Source organism: Lepisosteus platostomus, chromosome 5, assembly GCF_059453375.1.
Source record: "Lepisosteus platostomus isolate fLepPlt1 chromosome 5, fLepPlt1.hap1, whole genome shotgun sequence".
Taxonomy (NCBI): Eukaryota; Metazoa; Chordata; class Actinopteri; order Semionotiformes; family Lepisosteidae; genus Lepisosteus; species Lepisosteus platostomus.
This window is the reverse complement of record NC_142615.1, coordinates 59,838,400-59,851,347: the sequence shown is the minus strand read 5'-3', so window position 1 is coordinate 59,851,347 and position 12,948 is coordinate 59,838,400. Positions and strand designations below refer to the sequence as shown.

Genomic DNA, 12,948 nt, shown 5'->3' with positions numbered 1-12,948 from the left:
TTGGAACTTGAACTTGAACTTGAACTTTATTGCCATATGTAACCAGTGCTGGTACAATGGAATTCTTACTTACAGAAAGTCTCTCGATTGTAAAACAAGTGTAAAAAACAAAACAAAGTGCAAACAGTGCATCAAGACAATGTACAAACAAACAATAGACAATGTGCAAGTAAACATGCAGACAGTTTGAATGTAAACAATACAGACATGTAAACAATGACTGGAGACGTACAATAAATAAATTACAATGAGGTAGATGGTGATGGTGTAGGTGTGGTCCGAGGGGGATGGCTAAATGTGTTCGCCAGTCTCACTGTTTGTGGATAGAAGCTATTGAAGAATCTAGTGGTAAGTGTCCGTATGCTCTTATATCTCTTGCCTGAGGGCAGTGGGGTGAAGAGCTCATGCCCGGGGTGGTGACTGTCCTCTGTGATGGCCAGAATTCTACCACGGCAGCGGTCCTCATAGAGCTGTTTAATCTCGGTGAGACCGCAGCCGATGATCTTCTGGGCCATATTGACCATTCTCTGCAGACCATTGATGAGACCATTTCTCGCGAAGAGGTGTTGCCATACCACACGGTGATCCCGTTGGTGAGGACGCTCTCGATAGTGCAGCGGTAGAAGTTCACCAACACATGTATTGGCATCCCCCATCGCTTGAGGCACCTCAAGAAATAAAGGCGCTGCTGAGCCTTCTTCATGATAGAGTCAGTGTTCACAGTCCAGGTTAGATCTTTAGAGATGTGAATTCCCAAAAACCTAAAGCTGGTGACTGTTTCCACTTCCGTTCCATCAATACTGAGTGGGCTGTGAGTGTGTGGCCTGTGTCTCCGAAAGTCCACTATTAGCTCTTTCGTTTTCTTTATGTTCAAGTCCAGGTTATTGCTATGACACCACCTAAGCAGCTGTACAACTTCATCCCTGTAAGTGGACTCGTCATCATCACTGATCAGTCCTATTATAGTGGTGTCATCGGCAAACTTAATGATGTGGGGTTCCAGTGCTCAGGGTGAGTGGTGTTGATGTTTTATTGCCTATCCGCACCACCTGTGGTCTCTCGATAAGAAAGTCCAGCAGCCAGTTGCAGACAGAGTTGCACAGACCTAATCCCCTGAGCTTTGTCACCAGTTGACTGGGTATGATGGAATTGAATGCTGAACTGTAGTCCACAAACAGCATTCTCACATACGAGTTCTTAGTGTCCAGGTGTTCCAAGGCTGTATGCAGAGCCAGGGAGACGGCATCATCCACTGATCTGTGGATGATGATGATGATGATGATGGGAAGGCTACGGTCCAGAGGAGCGGTCGTGGGTAGCGGAAAGAGATATACTGGATCCGGGATTTCCATCAGAGTTTCCCTAATCGTCCAGCTAGGGCGTCGGGAGCCACCCATAGAGAGGGGGGTAATGTTACGATCCCTGCCTCTCAGCAACTTAGTTCATAAGTCCACCTATCAGTGTACGCTTTCACCACCACACCACCGTCTCATCTGGTATTTAAGCATTAGTCTTTCCCTACCCCCTTGCTCAGTATTGTTTCCCTTTCGAGCTACTTAGTTGCGCTACGCCTTCTACCTCCTCGTACTGTTCTGGTTCTGACTTTGGTTTATCCCCTTTTACTATGTCTTTTGGATTACGGCTCGGCTTTGGTTGCTTTCTCCTAGTTTGGTTCTCTGGCTTCCCCTGGACTCTTGGCTCACTCCTTCGGCTACGGTATTTGGATCACGACTTGTCTCTGTCGGCTCCCGCAAGTGGGTTCACTACTTGGTTTCGGTTTCACTGGCCGAATCCGTAACATCACAAGGAGGACAAACTGGAGTTTTCAAATCAAGACCAAGAATAAATTTGTTTATACGGATTTATCGGTCACATACTGTAAATGTATTTGTAGATTTACAGCCTTATGATCAAACACTGTCCTTTGGCCTCTTTATTGGTCAATTGTAAAACCTAACAGGAATCATATAGGTGGGGTTGGGGGTTTCAGACAGTTTTCAATATATTTTCTACACACTGCAGGAAATACAATCCAGAAGGAGAAAAGACACACAGTGACAAGGAGGAGTTATGTCACAGCTCTCAGCAGGATAGGAGCAGCAGCAATGGGAGGATGGACAAATGACGAAGGATTGGTGCAGGAGTTTTAATTCTCCTCAGTGCTGGAGACTGGAGACTGAAAAATTCAATTTGTTCAACTCAGATCCATTGGTGACATAGTTATATTACCTTATATATGAATGTATATTATACATAACTGGAAGGTCTAGTGTAAAACTGACAGACAGCAGACAGGAGGGGTTTGTCCTGCAGTTGCTCTCAGACAGTGTCTCCTGTCTGTGTTTCTACATCTGGTCTCCACACAGTTAGAAAGACATAGTGACAGTAAGGAGTGTTGACGGGGCTCTCGATCAATGGAGGAGTTTCAATTCTCCTCAGTGCTGGAGACTGGAGAGAGTCTGTTTCTCTTACCTGAACACCTCACTCCAGCATCATAGACATGAGGAATGCTATACTGTTTCACTACAGTTTTACCACAGTCCCTCAGCGCAGACTCTGACCCTCTGCAGGAAACAGCACCCAACAGGACTGATCCAGACCCTGGTCCAAAGTGAGCTCCTCCTGGTGCTGAAACAGCAGATCCACAGCCCAGCTGTCTGCACACCACTGCAGCATCATCCAGATCCCAGCCAGAGTGACGTACTGTCCCCCACTCTCCACCATGATACACCTCCACTGTCCCCTCACAGGGACTGGCTCATTTCACCAGCCTCACATCAGAACTGCCTGGAGAGAGAGAGATAAATACGCATGACTATGACTACAGAGGACTGAGACTTTTTCTTCCTGGGTATTGGGAGCTATAGTCCCTATAGTGGACAGGGGACATAAAAACCGTAGTGACTATGGCTCTCAGAACACAGACATTAACCACTGTGCTCTGAGAGCTGTGATCAGTACATTGGACAGGGATGTGTGATGCCAGAGTTCTAGGACTTGTGTTCCTGGGTTTCTGGAAGCTGTGGTCACTGCAGTGGACAGTGACTGTGGAGTCAGAAGCCTACATCACTGACACATGGTCTGTTGTATCTGTGTCTCAGGTCCTATATGTAAAAACTGTATGATACCACTGGCTGCTGCCTGTTTGTCCATATAAGGTAAGAGATTTAAAGTGAGATTTAATGATGTGTCTCTTTACTCAGTGTGTTATATTTGAAAGTGAGACCTTAGAAAACACAAAATAGAAACAGTACAAAAATGTTCACAAACAGATAAGTGCTTTATAGATTGTGCTTAAATATGCCATTAATGAACCATTATCTAGTTAAAATATAACTAGATATTTTTTAGATTAAACATTCATTCACTTTCAGTTTGCAGTATGTAATGTTGTTCCCTTATATAGTACAAATCATTTTTAATACTGATTTTTTACATTCAGATTTTTTTTCACTTAACAAAGTCTTTTCAGCTTATAAATGTCAAGATCTATGTTAATATATGACTCACAGAATGAATTCCATTTAAAACACAGCATTTTCCAAATGTATAAGATTATTGTATGTTTAACTAAAATATGTTTACCAACCATGTTTTTGTGTTTTTGTCCTGAGACATTCTGGTCCTGATTATCAACTGATGGTGACAGGCAAATTAAATATTTCACTTGTATAATATTAATTAAATATTCAATTTTCATTATCCGGCTTATGCAAACTTATGCAAACTTGCATTTGAGTATGCATTTTAAATGCAGACTCCACAGATTGACTGTTTTATCTGCGTCTTAGGTCCCAAACGTAATAACTGCATGGCAACACTTTGTATGTATGTGGTAAGAGATGAATCACTCTGCTTTGAAAATGAAAATGCAATCAGTACAAAACCTTTATAATAAACAGATGATTTACATACTATACTAAAATATACATTAGTATGTACAGTACCTACTCAATTTCCAGTGAATATTTAACTAGATTTGTTTTTAAACCTTCACATTCAGGAATATTTGGAATATATATTGTTTCCATTATATATGACAATTCATTTGTAGTATCGATTTTGCTTTACATTCATACATTTCTTTTGCTCTGGAGACATGTTAATGTGTGCCTATTGTATTTTTAGCATTTACCTGTTAACTAAGTATACTTAATTTTCATCATCCAAACTTGCATTTTCATTATGAAAGCTTAAAAAACTGCATTATTTATACATTATACACTCCAAATGCACACCACAAAGAAAAAAAAACACTTATCACACACATCGCAATATAATAAAAAATAATACCCAGCATAAAATAACCTCAAAACACAAAATTATTTAGCCATCAGTGAATCATCAGTCAGATACTGTATAAACATTAGTTTCTACACATTATCCTTTACCTTTACTACAGTACAGCCTCTACGTGTTAAATTATTGTTGTAACACCTCAGTGACTAATAAGACTCCACTTTCTAAAAATAATTGATATTCTGCTTTTTCTGAAGGAGTAAAGAATGCCACCTTTACTATAGTACAGACTGTCCCTTTTAATGTCTAAACACAGCAAACCTGGTGTACATGGTGTACATCAGACGTTGCGTTTCTTTTCTTTAAACCACATGAGACAAAAACACACAAGACAATTTTTCTGTGAGTCTGGTGTTGAGAAGAAATGGGGCTCCTCTGTGTAACCTCTGTGTAAGCTCCTCAGGGCTATAAACCGGCAACCATTAACACATTTCAGAAGAGACAGACGACCCCAGTGATGGAGCTGCAGGAAGAGGCTGTCCTGACGTCTGCTGTCTCTAACACACTAGAGATGAGGAGGTCAGAGCCCCCAGATACACCAGTATCTGCAGTGGTGGGGGTGTTAGTGTGAGGAACTGGGACTTGTCCTCCTTCTGAATGTTCATCAGACTCCATTAACTTTCCGGTCCCCCTGTCTCTCTTAATCAGCTACTGTCTTAAAGTGTTAATGTTCAAAATAAGCAGCTCTCTACACTGTAAAAAAACATAGCTGTACTGAATCTCTTTCATATCCCTCGATCACAAACAATTGTCTTCCTATGTAATATAGCTTCCTCTAAAAAAATACTCCAGGCTGAACAAATCCCATAATCCCAAAGGAAATACCTGCAATTAAATCTCACACAGACACAAGACAGGAACCCCAGACTGTCTGAACACACAAAGAGGAATAATGGCAGCAAAATAAATGGTTCTGAAAAACAAGAAGCTGTAAGACCAAACTAGGGGCTCCTGTTTCAGAAATTACTGTATATAACTAAAACTACAATGGTGCTGACTGTGTTTCACTGACAAGACTTTCACTAACAATCTACTTTTCTAGGAGAGTCAGTGCTATGTAGCAGGACTTGCGTTCTGTACTGGACAGTATTATCACTCTGCCCTGGTGGTATCTGTGTCCAGTAACACCCCATAACAAAGACAGGCTTCCTCAGTAATTAATTTGACAAGATTCTGTGATAAAACTATCCCAGTCTCTAGAAATGCTGCAACAATTATCTAAATATGTCAAATAACCCCTGGCACAAATACACTACTTAATAAAAAAGGTAATTAATAGTCTTCTTATTAACACAGTATGCACAGAAAAGTTCCTAGAATTAAATTACTCCACTCTACAAAATGACATAACTACTGTATTATTCAACCTTAAAATGTCCTTGGCTCAAAATACTCCAGTCTTTTACAACACATTTACCTCCAGTGATGTCCCAGTCTCTGATAATTCTCTATTTAACAAACATGATATCAATGATACTACACCTGTGTGACATAATTATTCAGGCTAAAGATCTCACCTTCAGTAGAAATACTTTTCTCTTTCATAAGAGTTCTATCTCTAATTAAGCCACAGTCTGTAATAATAAAATGGAATCTTAATAATACCTCAGTCTTTAACACACTTACATACTGTACATCTGACAGTAATAATAAAATGGCTGAGTCCCACTTACTGGCTGAGCTGTGCAGCACCAGGACAGCGAGAGAGAAGATGGACAGGCAGCTCTCCATTGTCATCAGGACAGAGCGCAGCTGAGACCCCTGTCTTCACCCCTGAGCCCACAGGGCAACTGAGCTACTGCTCCGCACCCTGGACCCCCAGTAACAACACAGCCCCCCGCCCCGCCAATCACACACAGCACTGCCTTTTCAGACTGACAGCAGGAACCTCTCACACAGGCGGGACGGCCAATCACACAGGGCCCTTTCAGTCTTCTCCATATATATCAGAGACACATCACTGTTTCCTCTCCCAGCAGCGCGGAGGAGAGGAGAGACAGGAGCAGCTCTGTGTCTCACTGGAGGAAACACAGATACAGATACAGATACAGATATGACAGACAGCAGGGCTACAGTACAGTCAAATCTCCACCAAACTTTGAGGTTCAATGAAAACTTAAGCTACAGTACTAAGCAAATAAAAAATATGAAATACAATATAAGCATATACATGAGAATTGGATAGTTCTAAAAAAAATGTATTTTGATCATAATAATTATGATATTAACTATTCCCCATCCAAGCACAGAAATGTATAAACATTGCCAACCATTCAATTAGAATTCCAAGCATTCTGGGAATAAAGCACAGTGCCCACCAGAATAACACAATCCAGCGAAGATACCGGAAAAAAAATCAAATTGGAATATCAACCTCACTTTTATTTTTGGCACAAATAATTTCCATAGCTGTGCTGGTGACAAACGGGGGCACTACAGTTTACTTTTCAATTACCCACTAAGGATAGCAGATCACTTCTTCTCCTGAAATTCTTATTTCATTAGACTATAATCAGCCAGTACGATTTTCTCAGTCTAATATCCACGTGACTGAGGGAGCTAGGGTATCCCATTTTAACAATAGAGTGAGATCTTGTCTTGACATATTTATTAATATCACAGACCTCTGAGTGTGTCTGAGGACCAGTACAGGGCTGTTCCTGTCAGAATGGAGGCTGACTCTCAGAGCTCCAGTGTCAGTATGAGGAGAAGCTCTCAGACCTGACTGCTGCCAGAGCCTCTGAGCCTGAGTGTCCATGAGCACTGAGCTCCTCAGCAGCTGAGAAAAGCCTCCTGTCTCCTGTGGTCACAGTGTGGTGTAGTTTAGTGGGGGCACAGTCTTCCTGCTATTTGCTTCCTGTAAATACACCTAATCTCCCCGTCAAATCTGTCAACACATGCTGTAATCTGTCCATCTCTCTCTTCTCTTTAATGTCATCCTCTCTCACATGCTAACTGCATTGGCTTACAGGTGATAAGCAGAAATGAAAAAAAGTATGAAAAAGTATTTTTCTCCTTCTTGTTTTCTTATTTTCTTCTTGATCACACACATATAATATTGGCTTTTCTTACATAAATCTCTCTAACTGCCATTACACCATATTCAGTTTTTCCTTTTCTTTTTAATTACAATGAGCAGCTGGAGTAGGATCAGTTATGGCTTTAATAACACCATTTGATTCCGCTTAGAATGAACAAGGTGTTTACTGCTTTTATGAAGCAAGTTGTCTTATTTAATATTTCGTTAAGTTCCCCATTTAGTTGTTCAAAAATGATTTTCCAGAACAATCGCTCATGTTTGAACTAACGTCCTTTCACAAAATTCAGTCTAACCGGCTCATGGTGTACATGTTATCAGGCTGGAAAGAGAAGAAAAGAAACGGTGAAGCCTCTCTCCTTCTGTTTTCAGCCTGGAATAATCCTCTACTGTGTTCCTTTGCAGCTACACATGCTGACGCAGCTGCCCTACTTGAATTAAATGTCGTCGTGACCGGCATTGTGACGTCACACGGGGACGATACCGTTAAACGAAGTGACTCTGGATTCTTGCTATCAAGCTGTTTACAGCTCAGCATTACTTCTTAAATGTGACTTCTTTAATATTAGATTCACATGTGAGTCTTCAGTCTTAGCTGTGTGCATTATCTAACTGCCCCTCCCAAAATTGCGTTCTTTGTCCCACGTAATCCCAAATGATTTCCGCTGTTTGGTTTAATTTAAGTGAAAAAAAAAGTTTTCCTCTGTGTTTCGCTTCGCAAAGAAAAGACCAGCTTCGCTGGCTGGAACATACGGGTGACGTACATGTGCCGTCTGTGTTATTGTGACACAAGTGTTAACCCGCTTTGTAACAGCTGACACGTCGAATGCTATTGGCTGCACATATATGAGTGAGCTATGAGGACAAGGCTCTTATGACACATTTGTTTTTGCAGTTAATGGTAACTGGCACATGTTTTTTTTTACAGTACCTAGCGACTCCAGACTCCGAGCGCCAGATGTTTCCGCATAACCGATAAACTAACCCCTATGCCCTCAGCCTTAACTGGCTCAGGCTGTGTTCCCGTTAATCAGTTGCTGCGGAAAAAGCCATGAAGGTCTTTGCGCTGATGTTTCTCTGCTGCAGGGATCTTGTCCATGCGGGTGAGTGCCAAATGTTTTGCTCTTCAAGAAAAGCAGCAAGTTTCAACACCAGCGGCACTTTGGGGGAAATTTGAAAAATTCCCGGTCTGAGTGTTTGTGTCTGTGTCTAAATAATAGACACATAATTTGTGAATTTTGGTAAAACGCCAGGAAATTAACACATTGCAGGTCTTTTTGTCTGTTTCCAAAATAGTAACACCAGCTGTCAGTGGGGAGGATAGCAGAGGGAGGAAGCAATGAGGATAGTTTGGCCAGTTTGGGTTACAGCCCTACTCTTTTTGAGTAACAACCTGTGGTTTTTGATCATCTCATCTGAAGCACAGCACCTTTTTACAGTGTAGTATCCCCGTCACTATACTGGGGCATTAGGTCCCACACAAGATCGCAGGGTGAGCTCCCCCTGCTGGCCCCACTAACACCTCTTCCAGAAGCAACTTCAGCTTTCCCAGGAAGTCTCTCACCCAGTTACTGCCCAAACTCATACCTGCTGAGCTTTAGTGGGTTGCTAGTTGTGAGTTGCAGGGTGATATGGCTGCTGGTGTTTTGTAACACTCTAAACACCAGGTTGTTTTGTAGAGCGATGAGCAGGGGGCATGGCTTCTCAGTCAGTTAAAATGTTCTTGTGTCCTGGAAAAAAAAACATTAAGTCACCAATGACTGGTTAACATCCAGTGGTCCAGTTATCAAAATAGGTCGTAAAATCATGGAAGCACCGATTTGCTTAATGACCACTTGATGGCGTGTGTAAAAACCGGTTAACAGCGCTAGTCTTTTTTTTTCAATGTAACACCAGTCTAAAAATTGCTGCTGTACATAGGTGCTGTGTAGCTTGCGCCCTTGATTTTCTGTTTTAAAAATTAAAAAAAATCCCTTTTCCTCTTCATTCCGATAGTTACAATTCTGACAGGCACAGCAGTGTTGGGGTCTGAGAGTTGGAAGTGAAACTCATCAGTTGGGCTAGCAGCTCAGTTAAACGGTTCATATTAAAATGGCCATTAACCGAGTTGAGCTGAAATCTACAGTGACTATATTCTGTTTCTCTATAGATTCTATATACGCCACTATCAGATACACTCTTGCACTGTGCTGGGAATCGGTTCAATTACAAAGAGCAGCATAGTGTCCAGCTGGATTTTCAGACATGTTGCAGATCAGGTTGGAACGATCTCTCACTCTTATTCCCTCTGGTTAATCTGGACTCTCCAGATGGGCCAGACCCAGAGTTAGTGGTCAGGGGGATGGTGGGCACTGTCCAGTTCATTCTCCTGTCCTTGTCCTGTTTCCAGACTCGCACTCCCTGTGGTATTTCTTCACTCTCACGATGAGACAGACCCAGATGCCGGAGTTTGTGGCTGTGGGAATGGTGGACGATATCCAGGTGGAATACTACGACAGCGAGATTGGGAAGATCATCTCTTGACGACACTGGCATCCAGGCTCCGAGGTCGAGGAAGCCACGAACAAGGTTCATTCTATGTGGAGTTTGCATGTTCTCCCAGGGACTGCATAGGATTTTTCGGTCTGGTCCAGTTTCCTCCCCATCCTGGTAGCCTGGTTATATTATCACACTGACTTTCCCTCAGACGCCACAGGCCACAGTTTGGAAAGGGATATTTGCAGAGGTGCCTGATCTGTGCGTTGCAGGTCAACGGACCTACCAGGCAGTGGCTGGCTGTGAGTTGGGCGATGACGGTACGGCCCGAAACGAGAGCTGGGACGCTTACGATGACCAGGATGTGATGGTCTACAACATGAAGAGCCACAGCTGGACTCTGCTCATCCCACAAGTAGTCATTGATACAGCACGGCTGCAGGCCACTAAGTTCTTGACAGAGAATTTCTACCAGCCACTGTGTGGCCGGATCCTGAAGAGCTACCTGCTGCAGGAGAGGAACAGGCTGATGAGGAGAGGTCAGCTCTTTAGTCTATGTGTATTTCCTCTACAAGTGGCCAGAAACATCCTGAGCTGTTTCCACACTGTAGCACTCTCCCAATGTTGGTGTACTGTCCATCAATTCCCTAATGGAGTGATGATGTTGCTACATTTTTTTTTCCGGTTTCTTTGCTGGAATGTGTTATTCTGGTGGGCACTGTGCTTTATTCACAGAATGCTTGGAATTCTAATTGAATGGTTGGCAAAGTTTACACAGTTCTGTGCTTGGATTTGGAATAGTTAATATCATAATTATTGCTACTGTGGTTTGGGTCAGTGAGCAACAGACAGCAGAATGACCCAGATAGTGGGCACCCCTTTATTTGCATGGCTGTGGCCACACATAGAGGTCAGTGGTATCAGGGCATTAGGGATGTGTAAAAGACCAGTAACAGCTGCCAGTGCGTTTGCTGTAATCAGTGTCCTGTATTTTTCTCTCTTTTCTTTACAACTCAGCATCAGGGCTTAAAGGCAATGTGAAATATAACTGGTAACTGATACAGGGAAGCCAAGGTAGGAGTCATATGATGACAAAACTAGTTACAGTTCATGCATTAAAATAATGCAAGTTTTTTTTCTGTACAGCAGAAAGGACAGTTAAAGAAACCTGCAAGCAAGACATTGTGGTAGTCACTGCCTGATGACATAAAAGATCAACTTTCTACGTAAAATACTGTTACTCTTTATTCCCACATGTTGCAGTGAAGCCCAAGGTCAGGGTCTTTCAGAAGAAATCTGGGGTCTCTGGGGGGACAGAAGTGGTCTGCCTGGCCACTGGCTTCTACCCCCGGGCCGTGGAGGTGACCGTGCTGAGAGACGGGCATCCCATCCCAGAGCAGGAGCTGAGAGGGGGGAAGGTGTTGCCCAACGGAGACGGGACCTACCAGCTGAGGAAGAGCCTGAGAGTCAGTGAGGAGGAGCAGAGCGAGAGACACAACTATCCCTGCAGGGTCCAGCACAGCGGTCTGGACAACAAGCTGGAGGTGAACTGGGGTGAGTGAGAGAGAGACCTATCCCGGTCTGGTGATCAGTGCTCTCCTGCACTGTCAGTCTCCTGGATGACTGGGACTTTGGCACAAACTCTCAAGACCTGCACTGCCAGGCCAGACCAGCAGGATGTCCTGAGAGACGCACTGGTGTGTGGACTGTGATTAAACCTTCAGCACAGAGCTATGTGAACAAGTAACACAGGAGAGTGAACTACTGGAGCTGAGAATCAGCCAGGAATCAATTTGTTTCGGTGTCGATGTGCGGTAAAAAATGCACGACACTTCTCACAGAAATAGAAGACGATGTGTGAGAGAGATTCTCCGCAGTTGGATCTCTGTCCCTAAAGACAGAACAGACATTCAGCTGTTGGGCTCAGCTCTGCAGGTTCTTGTTTGACATTGTGACAACCCGGGTGTATATACCAATTCAGCCTCATTCTAGAATGAGCACAGAAAACACTGGATACTAAATCACACACAACGAAACAGACACATACTGTACTCTCATCAAAAGCTCAGTAGTCCCTCTACAGTGTTGACAGATCCAGAGCCTTAATTTTAATTACTGATGTGCATAATTAGGCATTTTTACCCTCCTGGTAAGGTCTATGATCAGCAGATGAGACTGCAGGAAAAATCCTGCAGGATTGTGTCTGTGACACCCTGGTTAGCTAACCTCTTTTATACTCTTTTAAACTTAATACTCTTTTATATCTTAAGCTAATCTGTATTCTGCTATACATGGGTGTATTCTATAGATGGCTATATCCTATTGATGTACTGGATTGTATGCATGTACTGTATTTCAAAGTGCTTGACAGAAGACCTCCTGTTATAGCCCAGGTACTATTGGAACTGAGGTGCTATAGGACTTGATTCTCATTGGGCCACCGCTCAACTCTACAGGTTTTTAAACCATGAAGCCTTGATTACAGTATTATAGGAACAAGTAATAGGTCTATTCCATGCTGAAAGAAAAGAAAGAAAACACATCGTTTGGGCCGTTGAGCCTTCTGACACGTGAAGAAGGCTCCACGGCCCAAACGATGTGTTTTCTTTCTTCTCTTTTCAGCATGGAATAGACCTATTACTTGTTCCTTTGCAGCCTACACATGCTGATGCAGCTACCCACCTGAACTACTACAGTATTATAGGGTCTGTTTTCAACTTGTAACCTAATTAGAGTCTTAGTTTAAGCTAATTAGACTCTAAGTCTCAGTATTATATTTAAGAAAGTCAATAAAAGCTCTGATTCTCTGCATCACTGGCTTGGTGCGTTGTCGTTATTGAAAAGACCAGAGTTCTGGGGAAGCCCAGGGTTCGACCCAATGAGCTGATCAATACAGCTGATCAGAAGAAAGTGTCAAGATGGGTCCTTTGTCTTCACAAAGACCAGTAGCTCTGTAACGCAGCTAAAACCAGCAGCCATTTCACTCTGCAACTCACAACTGGCAACCCACTGAAGCTCCGCAGGTGTGAGTCTGGTCAGTGCCTAGATGGGAGACCTCCTGGGAAAAACTAAGGCTGCTGCTGGAAGAGGTGTAAGTGGGGCCAGCAGAGGATGCTCACCCTGCAGCCCATGTGGGT

General features: G+C 43.0%; 1 protein-coding gene across 1 annotated transcript in view; it reads left to right on the top strand.

Annotated features, from left to right (window-relative positions):
- Window positions 1-11,374, top strand: part of LOC148670411 (major histocompatibility complex class I-related gene protein-like) — a 101,198-nt gene extending 89,824 nt beyond the window's left edge. The window contains exons 4-6 of the mRNA XM_088631023.1: window positions 9,726-9,856; window positions 10,023-10,350; window positions 11,075-11,374. Of these exons, the coding sequence (XP_088487149.1) occupies window positions 9,726-9,856; window positions 10,023-10,350; window positions 11,075-11,373 (758 nt within the window). The 3' untranslated portion in view covers window position 11,374. The remainder of the gene's footprint in view (window positions 1-9,725; window positions 9,857-10,022; window positions 10,351-11,074) is intronic.
- The last annotated feature ends 1,574 nt before the right edge of the window (window positions 11,375-12,948 follow it).